Below are 18,122 nucleotides of genomic sequence, written 5' to 3'. Positions count from 1 at the left end.
TCATCCGCCACGAGAATAGAGGTAAGAATATCATGGGAGACGGTGGCGTATATCCATTGAAGGACCACCGCATCTAGCCGTTTCCAGAGCGGAAGGTTAGCCGCCTTTGTCGCGTCATACGCGGTGAGTTCGACGGTGTCGGTTGGTGGTATGATGTGTTCAAGTACGGAGCGAACGCGGGCTAGGACTTTGAATAGTTGTCGCCCATTCGATAATGGCCGGTTTCCATGTTCTAGAGTGATTGATTAAAGATTTCACATTCGTGACGGTTAAAAGAAATGAAAATTTTTGTTGTCGGCCATTGAAGGGAGAAGAGGGAGGAGGAAAGGGGACGGCTAGGTTTAGGGTTAGAAGAGAGAGAGAGAGAGATTGACGGTAGGGTTTTGGAGAGAACCTAGTCTGATACCATGTAGGAAATCAATCCGTGCCTTGTATTGATGTATCAAAGTTATTATATACAAAGTAGGTATCCCCTATTAGAATGATACTAGGCTAAATTACAGGACCTGATTACAATACATAAGGAAGGGAATATTTACAATATTTACGTGTACTATTACATAGTCTATCAATTAAAATAAAATTAAAGAAGACTCATATCTTACACCTAACCCACCACCCACAAATCAAAATGGGTCTTCATCTAGAAATCCATAGTATGTCGCTCATATGAACGTCCTATGTATGACACGTCCAAGAAAAACTATACGTTCCTTCGATTTGGTTTTGTGATAATATTTCTACTATTTGCCTAACCTTATGTTAACCAGAAGATGAGATATTATTATAACTTATAAGTAGGGGCGTACAAAGAAAGCTGACAAATCGCACCAAATCGACAATTCGAGTCAAATAAAAATAAAAAAATCGAGTAGTGGTTTGGTTTTAAAAAAGAAATAAATTAGACCATAATTTGTTTGGTTTTAACTAAAAAAAGTTAAACCAAACCAACCCGACATTATATGTATATAGTTTTTAGAAATATTTTATACATAAAAACATTTATATGTAATGTAATTTATAAATATTTCTCGAATATTTTTATAGTTTTTATCTTTTCACATATTATTTCAAGCTTGGACTTAAGAATTTGAATGGTCCAATAAGTTTTAGGGAAAAGGGTAAAAAATGCCCCTCTACTTTGGAAAAAGGGCTAAAAATATCCTCCATTATAAATTTGGGTAAAAAAATATCCCGCATGTCATTAAAGTTTTCAGATATACCCCTGTCTTAACGGAAATCTCTAACATAACCTGATTTCATTTTTAAACTTGCTCCATTTAAACCGACCCAACTAAATAAAAAATGCATATGAGGTACCCACTTCAGTGCCTAGTGGCTCCAGATGTAGGACTCGGGAACAAGTTGGTCGCAAATGATTTTTTTATGTAGTTGAGTCGGGTTTAAATGAAGCGGGTTTTAAAGTGAAATCGGGTTATATTGGAGATTTCCGTTAAGACGAGGGTATATTTGATAACTTTAATGACAAGAGGGGTATTTTTTACCCGAATTTGTAATGAAGGATAGTTTTAGCCCTTTTCCCAAAATAGAGGAACATTTTTTACCCTTTTCACTAAGTTTTATAGCCCATAGATTTTAGTGACTCAAATAAAGCCCAAATTAATACTAATGCTAACAAAAGAAATTCAATTCTAATGTTAAGATTAACAATAATATTGAATAGGGAAAAGAGACACACAAAATGGTTACTTTACATGCCCCCTTTACTTTCATACCCCCAAAACTATTTACCCTTTATACATATTGTACCTTTTGTAAGTAGTTGTCTCTTTTTTCTTTTTTATTTCTCTACTTCTTTTATTTCTCTACTTCTTTTCTTTTTTCTTGTTTTTTTTTTTTTTTTATCTTTCTTCTCCATTTTTGTTCATTTATTTGTTTCCCAAATCATATTATTTTTTATATTCTTTTTCACCATAATCTGATCTCATGTTTAATTCTAGCTCCTTTTTTTTTTTTAATTCTATTTTCTCTCTTTTCTTAGTTTCTTTATTTCTTTTTTATCTCCATAATCTAATTTCATTCAGCTTTTTTGTTATTTTTACTTTGTTCTTCTTTTTAATTTCTGGTGATTTTAATTTACTTTTTTCTTCTTTTCTAATTCATTTTTTTTATTTCCTGTTTTGTTTTCATAGTCTAATTCAACACATTTTTGGTTTTTTTTTTTTTTTTTAATATCAATAAAAAGGATAGCTGAATATTATATTTTTATTATTTTTCAAAAAAATAATTTATTCTAGCATATGGTATCAAATCAGTTGCAGTTGAGGTATATTGTTGCAGTATACTGTGATATCCACATGTTATATATCATATACAGACAGGGTATCATACAGGACTGGCGGTCATTCCTTCAAGAAAAACACTCAATCCACTATGATACTAGCATGGTATATGCTAAATTAAAGGACTGATTCATCCCTTCAAGAAAAACACAACTCAATCTTCCATGATATGACGTGGTATATATCATATACTGATAAAATATCATAGAAGATTGATTTCCTTCAAAAAGTACTACTCAATCCTCTATGATACCCACATGGTATATCACATATTGACAGAGTATCAAGGAGGACTGGTAGTTCATTCCTTCAAGAAAAACACACGGCCTCTTTTGTTTTCATAATCTAATTCAATACACTTTTGACTTTTTTTTTTTTTTTTTTTTTTTTTTTTTTTTGATATTTCAAAAAATAATTTACGAAAACAAAAAGTGTTATATATATACACACACACACTACTCAATCCTCTATGATCCCACATGATATATATCATATACTGACAGGGTATTATAGAGGAATGGTTCGTTTCTTCAAGAAAAACACTCATCAATCCTCTATGATACTCACACGATATATATCATATATTGATAGGGTATCATAGAGGAATGGTTTGTTTCTTCAAGAAAAACACTCAATCCTATATGATACCCACATGATATATCGATATGTGTATCATAGAAGTGGATCATTCTTCAAAAAAATAACATAACTCGATTATATACTCCACGTATATCATTCTAACGAGGGTATCATGGAAAACTGACACACGTGATATATCATATACTCGCAAGATATCATACAGGATTGATTTATTCCTTCAAAAAAAGAGCTCAACCATCTATGACACTCACATGGTATATATCATATACTAACAGGGTATCTTAAAGATTGATTCATTCTTTAAAAAAAAACACTTCTAATAAGTCCTCTATGATACTCACATGGTATATATATCATATAACAATAGGGTATTACGGTGGACTAATTCATTCCTTCAAAGAAACTCATTAGTCCTCTATGATACTAATATGATATATATCATATACTGATCGAATATCATAGAGGACAAGCTCATTCATTCAAAAAAATTATAAAAGAATACAAAAAAATAATTCTACTATCTTAATAACAGGGAGTTAGCAGGCAGTATATTCAAATATGCCTTGCTTAGGATTTTCGAGGGTAATTTGGTCATTCCAGCTTAAACGAAATAACATGGTTGGCTGAAAAAAGAAGTCTACTCTAGCTGACATATAAAATTTATGTGGTCTGACTAAACTGTCCTTTGCCCATATCATCAACCATAGGCTATTCAAAAGCATAATTGCCTTTTCGTGCCACGTGGCGTGAAATTGGAAGTTTTCCCCCCACCTACGTTTTCCCCCTTCACTCTATTTAATCCGCAGGCATAAACCAATACTTTAATCTATTCTACAGCAATCCTTATAGCATTCCTTTATTAGATAGTACAACATCAATACTAGGAAATATACTAAAATTAATTACTAAGTACAAAACTCCATCTGGATTTTACAAAAAATATTCAATAATTTTGAAATGATTGTGCGAATATCTGTTTTTTAAAGAATACCAAATTAATTTTAAATAATACTACTGTATATATAGGAGAACCTATAACTTGCAAATCTTAGCTAAGAGATTTAAAAATCACACATTCAAACATCATTATTTTGCAGTGTAGTAATTGGGCAGGGAATCCAAATTTGTAAGCACTTCCGGAAAATCTGATTAGGGATCGAAAAACAGTGTGCCCAAAATTAATTAGATTTGTTCTTGCAGAATCTTTTTTGCAAAACATGATAAAATCATTCAAATAAAAATTTATGAGCAATTATTTCTATTAAATTAAAAAAAAAAAATGCATTGATCAACTAAAATCTCTACTACATAAATTTTGGAAAATAAAAAACGTGAATTAATAAATATATGGAAAAGGACGAACGGAGATAGAAAAGATCATTCATATATTAGCAATACTTAAGCCTCTTATTTGAAAAATAAAAAAATAAACATCACACAAAAATGATTGGTTTTATAATTTAAATTTAATATTTTAGTTATTATATCATTTTTTGCAATTTAGTTTTAAGAAAAACTAAAAAAAGTAGGGTCATATTTAAATATAAGTTTTTTTATTTGTAAAAGAATTACTTTCATAAAAATATATTTTCTATTAATTAATATTTTGATAAATAAATTAGTGTCTTTAGTATTTTTCTTAATTACTTCTTGTTGTAGTATAGTTATTTAGTTTTTCTATATTTTTATTAATCTAAAAATAATTAGCTACTATTCTTATCTTTGAAAGGGAGAAAAACAAAGACAAAAGACAAAATAATAGAAAAACAATAGGAGTAAAAGAAAGGATAAAGACATATAGTAAATTACTCATTGTGGCTTCAATCCTTACATCATTAATATCGAATCTGCCTAGTTTCGTAATAGATAAAGACAAAGCTCATGATTATCATATAAGAGGAAACGGTTGAATTATTTTCAATACCGTGCGTGATCTTTTGATATATTTTTATTAGGGTAATAATTTAGTGCCAAATAGGCATTCGTGTAAGTTAAAATGAGTAAAGTTGAATTCTCTAGGCATGTTTGATTTATATTGGCATGTTTTAAAATTTCGTATTGTAATTTTTTTGAAGAAAGAAATTTTTAAAACAGTATTTTTTTCGATGAAATGTTTTCTTGTAATCCACGACCCTATTCATACTCAACTGTTTGGTCCCCGTCATTAATTTAAAACATTTTGAATATGAAACTGTATGACCAATAACGTTTTAGCTCGTTCTTTTCAAAAACAAAAAATGTATTTTTAAATTTTGAAAAGCGCTTTATGAAAAATGTACATACTTTTTTAAATTTTGGCATTGTTGCAGGTTCATGCATGTGCGCTACTCCAAAAAATACTTATTTTCTCCCAAAAGTGCTTATGGGTAGTTTGTGTAGTTTTCTCTATTGAATATCGATTCTTAATTTCGCATTGGTTTAGACAGTGAAAATAGATAATTTAATTTAGCTTTTCCTTAATAATATTTAGTCATATAATTAATACATATTAACTGTACTTATTTTAGCATGACTTAGCACCTATAGATTTTGATCATTTTCATTGTGGCTTAACTTTTTTGTTAAATATTTTGTTAACGATGTAAATACATTATACCATATTTTGTGTTATTTTGATCTGAGCACAATTAGATAACATCTTCTTTTATTTAATGAAATATATCAAGACAAGTTATATATTTTGTACAAAGACTTTATCCAAAAAAACCTGAAAACCCGAAGTTAAAAACCCCGTCTTTTATTGAGTTGGTTTTGTTTGTAGATTTAAAAACTCCGATCCTTGTAAATTGATTTGGTATTTGAAAAAAGCTCGAATTAATGTTGTAAACGTTTCTTTCCTTCTTTTCACCCCTTATAAGTATAAAACGTATTGTTTTTCCTGTATATCCAATTTGAAATTCCTGATTTTCTTGATTGACTTGTCTTTTGGTATATTTTCTGCTTAGCTTAAAATCAAGTTGAACGCTTTGGAAAGTTTTAATGAAGCACACATAATTAAAAGGGTAGATTTAATTGGAGTCTCTCTCTCTCTCTTACATATTTCAGTTTTATCATTGCTTGATTTGTTATGCTAGGAGTCTTGACATTCTTAATACTTACCTTGAGGGTAAAAAAATTAATGAGTTAATTTTGTCCTTGTGCTTTGCAGTTAGAGCTCTAGGAACCTATGTCACCACCTTTCGAGCAATTGTAAATTGTGATGAAATGTAAGAACTATTATAATTAAACAGTTAGAACTATTATAATTAAACAGTTTTAAGAGAATTCGAGAGCTGCAAATTTCAGCATTTTAGATGAAGACCCATTTTGATTTGTAGGTGGGTGAATTCGGGGTAAGATATGAATTTCTTTAATTTTGGTTTATTTGTGGGGTCCATGTCTATACATAAAATATTAATTTATTTTGTCATGTCAGTTTTTTTTTTAATGGAGTGATTTTATAAGAAAAAATTCTAAAATCGGATGTCGGCTGATTTTATTGATAAAGTTGAATTACTTATGCAAGTAAAAATAATCAAGTTGTGTTGATCTTTTGATATATTTTTAAATAACTGAATGTAACCTTTGTCTTAGAAAGAATTTGGTACTCCCTATCAAGATGAAAGGATTTTAGCCATGCTTCTGAGATAAAATGAGTAAAGTTGAATTCTCTAGGCATGTTTGATTTATATTGGCCTTCATTATTGTGTAGATTTCGTATTGTAATTTGGGTGGTTTGAAGAAAGAAATTTTAGTAAACACATGTAAGCTTATGTGTTCGATGAAATGTTCTCTTGTAATCTAGCACTCAATCCACCCTATTCATACTCAACTTAATTGGTCCCCGTCATTATTTGAAGTGGAGTAGTAGTACTACCGACTTTCTGAATATGAAACTGTGTATGACCAATAACAAGAATTATTAGCTCGTGGTCCTTTTCACTTTCAAGACACAAAAATACAACAAAGAACGTAATGATTACAATTTTGATATGGAAGACAGAGAAGAGAAGCATGTGATGGATACATATAGCAATTTCTTCTCATGGTCCCATTTTGCATTATTGCAGGTTCATGCATGTGTGGTAAGGCTTTTTTTCATTTTTTATTTTTAGGCAGTGACCCTACAATATAGTAGTTAAGAAGAAATTCACAAAGTTTTAACTTTTAATTCAGTCCGTGAACCAAATATCTGAATGAATGATTAGATTTGTTTATTGGTACGCTTATAGGCCTCTAATTAATACTATAAATAAGGTCTCAACTCTCATAATTATAAGGGCCAAATCCAGCGTTTCGGCACCGATTCATTTGGGTTCAGTATTTTTTAAACGGAGTATAGATTATTAAGGTGAAAACTTACACGATTTTTTAATAATAAATGTTAATTCATAATAATTTTAAAAATACAATAAATTCAAAACTAAAATTCTTAAAAGTTGAATTCAATGATTAAAATTCTAAATCGACCTCCACTGACTACTGCAAATGTTTATATCCCCAAATTAAAATAAGATAGAACCCACGAACAACCCTAGTTGGTTCTGTCAGATACTGTAATATATTGTGCATGGAGACTGGAGAGGAAGGTTCAGTCACATGGTCAATTTATCGGTGAAAAGTACTTGAGATCCCTAAATTAACATTTTTAGTGTACAATTGTTTTTCAAAACTTGGGAATATTCACAAAATTCCAAAAAGGCTACTACGATTATTCAGCATGTTTTTTTGTGTTGTAAAAACTTTCTTAAAAAACACTTCAAAATGTTGCTTGAAGATTGTCGATCTTCTAATTTAATGTGGGTTAGAATTTAGAAATATGATTATTACAAATTGTGATAAAATAATTTTCAATGGAATCACATAAAATGTATTTTTAGATATAGAAAAATGGTTTATAACTTAGTATTGCGTTCAAATTATATTGTATATGTGACGATTCATAGAAAATACTTTATAACAGTTTTAGCCATATATCCAAAGAATGGAGTATAATTTATATACTAATAAGAAACAAGAAGTTAATATAATTTCTCAGTGTACAGGAATCAAAGTTTTTGTATAATTTTCTAATACTTTCTATCTTGCAACGTCTTGCTATCAATCCTCAATAACAATATAACATCAAGCAAAACCGTTTTTTTTTTTTTTAGAAATGATCATTATATTTATAAACAACTATAGTTTTGCTAGAGTTCTTTTCTTGTCTTGGTCCATCTTATTCCCAAGCATCTTATTATTTTTGAGAATCTTTCAAACATTTCAAAAATTGAAATTAGTAACTTATACTTAGCATCCAAAATGATTATTTTATTTATTAAAAAAGTAACATTGATAGCTTTTCAGAGTCAGTGTAATTTTCACCTAAATGTATAATTTGTCGTCCAAATTTAGTGTTTGTTGTTAACGTAATTCATAACCCAGCTTGACACTCAAATCATAGACATTCTTGCGTTTTAGAAAAGATTTGGCAGTTGAATTTTCGAAAAGTTATAATGATTATTGTTATATTTTACCTCAAGTAGATTTTATTAACCTCTCTATACAAATCAATTCAGTAAACATCAGAAAAGCAAAAGAAATCAATACTATATTGGTCGAAACAGTATCAGCTATTATATCATTATTATTTCGGATATTTCTATTTATTTTATGTGATATATAGGCAAAAAAACATATGACCCAACTGTTTTAAAAAAATAGGAGTAGAACATTTCTAGTAGACACTAATGAAAGAGCATATTTTCTGTTATTTTGTGAATTACATTACAATTTTAAAATTTAATATTACTCCCTCCCATCCCAAATGTTACTTATTTTGGAAAAAAGAATTTGAAAAAATAGTTGACTCGTAAAATAAAAAATACGTACAATTATTTTTTCTCTTCAAATTCATCCTTGCTACTCCAATTAATTGAATATTAATTAAGATAGAGATAAAAAGTAGTTTATGAAATATTCGTATAATTAAAATATTCCTTTTAAAAAATATATAAAACTTAATATAAAAGACAGGAAATATGAACCACGTAACAAACCATAGAACTAGATAGAATGGAACCGACTCTGGTACTGTTGTGAATTGTGAAGCATTTAGTTTGTACTTATCACTTATATCGATTTGTACTGATCTAAGCAAGAGACCTGGCATTAATTAGCAGAATAGTACGTAGTAGTAATGTTTCTAGGTAGATTAAGTAATGTTTCTAGGTAGATTAATCTGCTATTTATGAATTGCATTAAAAATTTTAATAATAATTTTAATATTAGTTCGCCGTAGAGCTAAGAATGAAACTCTACTTTGGGAATGTCGAAGTATTCAATTTAAAATTATCGTTACAACCGATTTGCGTGTTTTGTTGTGATCGAAACGCGAGCTCTTGGCTGGCCGATGTGTCTTTGACTTTTTGTGCCAAATTTGGCTAGATTTTTTTTTTTTTTTTTGGTAAGGTTCCATCCATAGGAGGAAGAAGTTAGGCATAACTGCTAACTTGTATTTATTAAAAATCATAATTACATGAAAAAGAACGTAAACTTTAGCCTTCAATTTGACTTGCTTTCGATATCTTGAAGGTTGCTTTCTTAGGTTTTTTATTTATTTTACATACATAGTAATGTAACCATTAAAGAGTGTAGTAGGTCAAAGGAGATCGTTTCACCTTAAATTAAGTATTCCTTCAGCCCAATATTAGTTATCCACATTATTGAAAATATAAGTCCTAAATATTTGTCAATTTCCAAATTAAGATATAATTAATTTTTTTTTTCTATTTTATCCTTAACATTAATTATTTTTTAAAAGTAACCAATATTGATTAGAATATAATTTATTATAAAAAAATAAGAGTAATGTAGTAAAAATACACTTTTATTTATGATTACTTAAGAGGCATGTAAAGAGAAAAATGAAACAAGTAATATGGTGCAGGAGGGATGATATAGGATTGGAGCCTTAAAAATGAAAAAACTCCTTATGAGAAGCATTTTTCTTTTTTATGAGCTTTATAAGATGCAATCTAGATTAGTTAGATCAGTGAGTTAATTTCAGATAGCATAAAGAGTTCATTAGTATTGTAAAGATCTTTTGTGTGTCAACATAGTTACACAGGCTCAGGGGCACCGTCGCTATATATGGTGAACAACATTCCAGACGCCACTGCACGTACTTATGGTGCATCCGTGATAAAGCATGGTAGCAATGCATTTGTGATGAGCTTGATTTTCTTTTGTTTGGGTCAGATATTCATGCACGTTAAGTAGGTTAACCATTTATTATGGGATGATTCTTAATTTGCACACTCTAAATTACATTGTATATCATCTGGAGCCTTATTTTAAATAATATAAGTATTTTGTTAAATCCCAAATCATGCTAAAAAATTTTATGGTTTAAAAAATACTCTCTCCGATTTAAAAAATAAAGTCATTTATTGTTTTTGAAATTCACTTTTTACCTTAAGAAATACTAACTCTTAGATAAAAATAAGTAATTTGACTAAATTATCCCTAATTAAATAGGCATTGGGATTTGATCATATAACACTTAATAGGGGAAAATATGGAAAAATAAGGTTAATTCTTTCTTGATTTTCTAAGTGAACTCTTTTTTTGATCCAAAAAAAAAATGTTAAGTGAACTCTTTTTTTGATTTTGATCTGGACGGAGTAAGAAGTATCATTTATTATTTTTGAAATTCACTTTTTACCTTTATAATCTGTGAAATATTAATTAAGTGAGACATTTAAGAGAGCAAAAGAATTTAATAAATGACAATTCGATGCAGAAAGCATCCCGCATTAGAGGAAAAAAGAATAATTTAGAAAAATATTGTTATAATTAAGGTTATTACGTAGTAGATCAGAGTGTGCTGAGACCTAAAAGGACATATTACAATATGTTACCAACGGAAACACACAGTATATTATTGTTAAAATGCTTCTCTACACTTTTTATCTTATTTAAATTTCCATTTTTCACAATTTAAATAATAAATAAAGTGTGTATTTTACCATGATGCTCATATTAATTGCTATATAATGGTATTGATTTTGAAAAATGATTTGGAATGAGTAATTAATGTTAAGGATAAAACAGAAAAAAAAATTGGCTTATTTTGATATGTGAAAAATGATAAGTAAAAATGAAAATTTACTTTAGAAATAATGAATAAGTAAAAGTGAACGGAGAGAGTAGCATATATATTTCTATCTTCGTTCAATGGAATTAAATCACGTGAGACTTTGATTTTAGCGACTTAACCCAAATCTATGAGGGATTATTTTAAGAACTCTATTTAAATTACAGGAATATTACGACTAGTATCTTGTAGTCTTAAAAGACTGCTGCTTTTGGATTCAGTCTCTTTACTCATCAGTCAGACTTAAATTTTCAGCAGACCATAATAGTATCAAAATTATTGCGTTTTAATCCAGAATACTTGGGAAGTGTGACAAGGACCATGGATTTAATACTCCTACAACATTGACAAGGTCCATGGATTTAATACTCCTACGACTTATATTAGGAAAACACATGCCATTCGACACTTAAAATTTCTTGTGCTCACATTTTTTTTTTTTTAAATATATTCAATTCAAAGTTGCATACATTTAAAGTCCATAAAATTTATTATTAGTACTACATATAAATCAGCTAAGTTAAACCAGCTCATAATTTAAAGGGTTATTTTTTATGTATATATAGCATAAAATATTATTGTTTAGTAATAGTATTTCATATAATTTTAACTTTGATCCGACATCTTGTACATTTTCTTACCAAACCATTTTTTATATTACAATGAATGAAATAATGAAAAGAAGTAATATTATTCTTCGGGAGTTGGTTAAAATAGTGGAAAAGGTATTGCTTGGTACAGTTGTATGACATGTTTGTCTTAAACGACATTTTTATTGTCCCTACTTGCCATTTGCCAACCTCCTATATTAACCTTTTCTTCTGTCAACATAGCTCATAGATCTGTTTGATCCCCTTATTAAAATAAAGGTACCCTAAAAATAATATTGCAAAGAATCTGAAAATATCCATTTTATTATATAATCATATACTATAATCTCTTTCCAATGCACTTAAAATAGTATTTACATCAGTGGTACCACTGCAGACTAATTAATGCTCCCTAAATTTATGGTGACTTTTAGTAAAGTAGTATAACAAACGTCTTCTTCGATTCTGTAGTCTACCTTGGTTTGTCTGTTTCTATACAATTGTTTCTTTGCTTTTAGCAGTACTAGGCCCTGAATCTTCCAACACTAAAAAGATGCTATTTCTCAACCAGTTTCTAAAGCCAAAACTTTGTGATGCCATGAGATGTACTTTTATTTTTGGGTTTTCCATATCCGGTGTTCGGTGATTCGTGTCGGGAAGTTCGACAGTGGGAGTAAAACACTCCCTAATAGAGGCTACTCCCACATCATGTGATACGCTAAAACTTTTCAAAATCTCTAATCTGTAGTCTACCTTGGTTTGTCCATTCTACAATTATTTCTTTGCTTAGTCATAAGAAATACTTAATCTTCCAAAGTTTAAAAAGTATGATTACTCAACCAGTTTTTAAATTTAAAATTAGAAGATTCAGATATGTGATATTATACATTTACATTTTAATACTCCTCGGTATAAAAAAAAGAAAAAGTTTTGCTTCCCATTTAAGTTCACCACTTCAAAAAACACTACTAACTTCTGCAAAAATAGGTAATTTGACTAAACTACCCCTAAATAAATAGGCTCTTTGATCATATAACACTTAATAGAGGCAAATATGAAAAAACAAGTTAAGAAATACCTTTACTAAAGTATAAAGTATGATTACAGAGGTGAATTTGGAATTTAAAATTAAAAGATTCAAATATGTGATATTATACATTTACATTTTAATATTTTATATAAGTTAGTCGAGTCAAAAGTAATCCGCTTTTACTATATTAACTACTCCCTCTGTCCCAATTTAAATGACTTACTTTTCTTTTTGGTCTGTTCCAAAAAGAGTATCTCTTTCTATATTTAGTAAGTTAACAATTCAAATCTTCTACATGACAAGTTTAAAACCATGAGACTCAAAATACTTTTTGCTACTTTACACATATTTAATTTAAAACCACAAGATTCAATAATCTTTTTTTTTTAAATTTTATGCCAAATCAAACTAACACACTTAAAATGGGACAAAGAAAATACTTATTTTTAATAAAAAAGAAGTCATATAACTAAAATAACATTTGTGAGAGACTACAAAATCCGATCTCGCTGTTAATGAACACAAATAATGATATAATATAAATATGAAGAAGCCAAACCGAATTGTTTTAGTATAACTTTCATGAAAAAGGGTAACTTGTCTCTCTTCATGCCAAGTTCATGTCTGAATGAGAAATTAGCTATCTTGTTCTGTTACATAGTTTGTATAAGTTTTCTTGGTTTCTTGGTTTTCTTGACATTCTTGCCTCTTCCTTTTGCAGGAGATTAGTTGTAGTCATGGCAGCTGATTCATGGCTCACATCTCTTGATTGTTCAGTTTCTTCCATCCAATCCTCAGATGATCCTTCTTTTGTCTTAGTAGCAATAAGATGGCTTAAATTCATTTTCCTTTCACCATGTCCTCAGAGGATTGTGTTATCATCAGTTGACCTGCTTTTCTTGTTGATCCTACTAATACTAGCAGTTAAAAAGCTAAGTTCAAGATTTCTAAAGAATGGAAGTTCCACCTCTTCCCTTGATAAACCTCTCCTAGGAGATGAAAGGCCTCAATTTAGGATCACCTTTTGGTTCTATGGTTCTTTAGTTGTGACAGCTCTTTTAGCCATAACTTATAGTGTTCTTTGCATATTAGCCTTCAGTCAGGGTGTTCAATCAAGATGGGAAATGGCAGAGGCTTTTTTCAGACTAATTCATGCTGTAACTTATCTTGCTATTTTTGTTCTAATTGTACACCAGAAGAGATTTGCTGCTGTTTCGCATCCCATAACACTTCGAGTCTACTGGGCGATGAGCTATGTTATCGTGCTACTCTTTGCGATTACTGCAATTATTCGTCTATTCTTTACTGGATACAATGTGGATGTGAGTATGAGAATGGATGATATAGTTATCTTGGTTAGCTTTCCTTTGTATTTGTATCTTCTCATTCTTGCCATAAGAGGATCATCTGGAATTTTTCCTACTAGCCGACATGAAGCAGCTGAGCTGATTTTGATAGATTCTAATGTGAGTGGATATGGCACAGCTTCGCTATTCTCTAGAGCAGTGTGGAACTGGATGAATCCATTGCTTAGTAAAGGATATCAATCCCCTTTAAAGTTAGATGAAGTACCTTCGCTCCCACCTGATTTTCGAGCTGAAAGAATGGCAGAGTTTTTCGGAAAGAATTGGCCTAAGCCAGATGAAAATGTGAAGTATCCTGTACTAATGACATTAATCCGATGTTTCTGGAGAGACATTGTTATAATTAGTTTCCTTGCAATAGTACAGTTGGCTGTTATGTATGTTGGTCCAGTTCTAATCCAAAGTTTCATTAGTTTTACTTCTGGGGATAGAACAAACCCTTCTGAGGGCTATTATCTAGTCTTGATTCTATTGGTTTCCAAAGTAATTGAAGTTCTTACTTCACATCACTTCAGTTTTCAATCTGAGATTCTTGGAATGAAGATTCGGTCATCCCTTATCACTACTTTATACAAGAAAGGTCTCAGATTAACTTGTTCGTCCAGACAGGCTCATGGTGTAGGACAGATAGTGAATTACATGGCTGTTGATTCCCAACAGCTTTCTGACATGATGCTACAGCTTCATTCTCTCTGGATGATGCCATTGCAAGTTGGAGCTTCATTACTTCTCTTGTACTATTACATGGGTGTTTCTATGTTCGCTGCATTTGTTTTAATCGTTGGAACTATGATCAGTACACTGTTGATGACGCGCAAAAACAATGAGTTCCAATTCCAATTGATGATGAAGCGCGATTCAAGGATGAAGGCTATAAATGAACTGTTAGGCAACATGCGTGTCATCAAGTTTCAGGCATGGGAAGAACACTTCAAAGAAAAAATTCAATCTTTACGTAATGAGGAATTCAATTGGCTTAGTAAGTTCATGTACTTACTTTCTTGCAACTTGTCAGTGCTGTGGAGTATGTCACAGGTCATAGCAGCTTGTACATTTGGAGTTGCAATCCTTTGCAAAATACCTTTAGATGCTGCCACAGTATTCACAGCAACAACAGTTTTCAGAATTTTAGAGGATCCTATCAGAACCTTTCCCCAGTCCCTTATGTCAGTTTCACAAGCCATGGTATCTCTAGGTAGGTTAGATGGATATATGACTAGCCGTGAATTGGATCATAAAGTTGTCGAAAGAGAAGTAGGCTGTAGTGGTAGGATTGCAGTGGAGGTGAAAGATGGGACTTTTTCATGGGAAGATGATGGTGATCAAATTGTTCTAAAAGACATAAATGTTGAAATTCGAAAGGGAGAGCTTGCTGCAATTGTGGGAATGGTTGGATCAGGAAAGTCTTCTTTGTTGGCATCAATTCTTGGTGAACTTCATAAGTTATCGGGAGAGGTAAAATCACCTATTTGCTACTTAACATGTTGAATATTGGTGATCTGTTAGAATTTGGTTGTGCTTTTGTAATTCTTTCAAGCAACTCCCATTTTGTTTATTTCTCTCTTTTGCACTGGTAACTTCACAGTGATTCTGCAGCAAGCAAACAAGTGAGTTTGGGCATGTTAAGACTGGGTAGTCTATTGTAGTTTCTTACACTTGTCCTTCCATACAGGTCAGAGTCTGTGGAAGCACTGCTTATGTTGCCCAAACCTCATGGATACAGAACGCTACAATCCAAGAAAACATCTTGTTTGGTTCACCAATGAACAACAAAAGATACAAAGATGTACTACGGGTTTGTTCCTTGGAGAAAGACTTGGAAATTCTGGAACATGGAGACCAAACTGAGATAGGAGAACGAGGAATCAACCTTAGTGGAGGTCAGAAGCAGAGGATACAACTTGCAAGAGCAGTATATCAGGACTGCGACATCTATCTTCTTGATGATATATTTAGCGCTGTTGATGCTCAAACTGGATCAGAAATATTTAAGGTCACTCCAATTGATATATCATTTATTCTAACGCTTTTTTTCTGCATAAGTTGCTACAAGAAATCTGCCCGTGCTACAGCTTTTGAGGGTTAGTCATGTATCTGAGAAAAAAGAATAGGAAAATTATTTCTCTTGCATAGTTACTAAAATAAAATCTATGAATGAGGAAAAACTATGCTATGTAACTGATATCAGTCTGTGCAGGAATGTGTAAGGGGAGCTTTGAAGGATAAGACTATTGTTCTTGTCACTCACCAAGTTGACTTCCTGCACAATGCAGATCATATTCTGGTAAGCACCACATTTACTTACTTTGCATAGCAATTCGATCAAGTACTCCCTTAATAAAGTAAGAAAATGAAAGACAAATTAGTGATTGTTTGAAGAACTTCTCAATTATATGTAATAATCTTGAGGACAAATTATTACTACTAAAATTTGAAGATTTCTATTACAAAAGATGATAAGTAGTAATTTCTATTTTTCTAACGAAGAAGTTGCATTATTTTCTGTATCAATAGGTCATGAGAGATGGTAAGATCGTGCAGTCTGGGAAATATGATGAGCTTGTCGAATTGGGTCTGGATTTTGGTGATCTTGTCGCTGCACATGAGAACTCAATGGATCTCGTGGAAAATAGCCCTAGTGCTTCTGGTGAGAATCTCCCACAAACACCAAGATCACCTCATCAACTAATGCCGAAGTCACCCCAGAAATCTCAAGAGGAAGCCAATGGTGAAAGCAGTTCTTTAGACCAAAAACCAAAGGGTAGTTCCAAGCTTATTGAAGATGAGGAAAGAGAGACCGGTCATGTCAGTTTTGATGTCTACAAGCAGTACTTCACTGAGGCATTTGGATGGTGGGGAGTAGCAGCTGTAGTAATCATTTCTGTATTTTGGCAAGGGTCCTCTATGTTGAGTGACTATTGGCTGGCATATGAGACTTCAAAGGACCATATATTCAATCCTTCTCTCTTCATAGAGGTTTACTCGTTTATAGCTGGCTTTTGTTGCATTTGTGTGGTTGTCAGATCATTTCTTGTCGCGTTTGTGGGTCTCAAAACAGCTCAACGTTTCTTCGATCAAATTCTTGATAGCATACTGCATGCTCCAATGTCATTCTTTGACACAACTCCATCAGGAAGAATATTAAGTCGAGTATAGTATCTTCCTTCACCAGATTCTGATTCATTACAAGTATAGAATCTTCCTTCACTGATCTAATGGATGGTATTTGTTTTTCAGGCATCAACTGATCAGGCATATGTTGATTTTCTGATTCCACTGTTTCTAAGTATAGTGCTTCTGATGTACTTTGCATTATTTGGCATGCTGTTCATAACATGCCAGAGTGCTTGGCCAACTATCTTCCTCATAATCCCCCTAGTTTGGCTTAACATCTGGTACCGGGTAAGAGAGCTTCTGATTGGGTAGTCATTGTCTCTATTGCAATCAGATCAATCCATCATCCTCAGTCTCTCCCATGAGAGTTAATCTAGTCTCTATTTCTGCGATTCTTCACGGTTCAATCTATACTTTAAATTTGTACTAGCAGAATTTTGCACATAGTTTGCATTGAATGTCTTAGCTAGTTTCTTTTAACTGCCACCAGGATATGCTGCATCACCTATAGCATTATATCTTTGTGCTAGATGTAGTTGAAATGCACATGATATAGTCCACAGCTAAAAGATTACACCAGTACGTCAAGCTACAATAATCACTGGAAGGCCAATCCTACATAACACATGAAACATTCTAATGAAATTAAACTGTTTCATCATTTAAAGAATATCAAGGTCATTAGACCTAATTGCAGTTAGGGGAGTCATTTCCTACTATTACAAACAGTATTAATTTCCATTTTCATTTTTCATCTGACACACAGAGATACTACATTGCATCCTCACGCGAATTAACCAGACTTGGTTCAATCACCAAAGCTCCAATCCTTCATCACTTCTCTGAAACCATATCAGGCATCATGACTGTACGCTGTTTCAGGAAGGAAGATAAGTTCTTTCAAGGAAATGTTGAGAGAGTCAATGCTAATCTAAGGATGGATTTCCACAGCAATGCATCAAATGAATGGCTAGGTCTTCGCCTAGAGTTTATTGGTAGTATTTT

General features: G+C 31.5%; 1 protein-coding gene across 1 annotated transcript; it reads left to right on the top strand.

Annotated features, from left to right (window-relative positions):
- Positions 1-13,103: 13,103 nt before the first annotated feature.
- On the top strand, positions 13,104-18,117 carry LOC132061937 (ABC transporter C family member 14-like; the record flags this gene model as incomplete). Its single annotated transcript, XM_059454611.1, has 7 exons — positions 13,104-13,231; positions 13,361-15,458; positions 15,676-15,996; positions 16,201-16,287; positions 16,518-17,153; positions 17,241-17,405; positions 17,884-18,117. Coding segments are annotated over exons 2-7 (3,525 nt in total), but the record flags the coding sequence as incomplete, so codon positions are not given.
- Positions 18,118-18,122: the final 5 nt, after the last annotated feature.

This window comes from Lycium ferocissimum, chromosome 7, assembly GCF_029784015.1.
Source record: "Lycium ferocissimum isolate CSIRO_LF1 chromosome 7, AGI_CSIRO_Lferr_CH_V1, whole genome shotgun sequence".
Lineage (NCBI taxonomy): Eukaryota > Viridiplantae > Streptophyta > Magnoliopsida > Solanales > Solanaceae > Lycium > Lycium ferocissimum.
The sequence above is the reverse complement of the archived record's forward strand: the minus strand, read 5'-3'. Positions and strand labels throughout refer to the sequence as shown.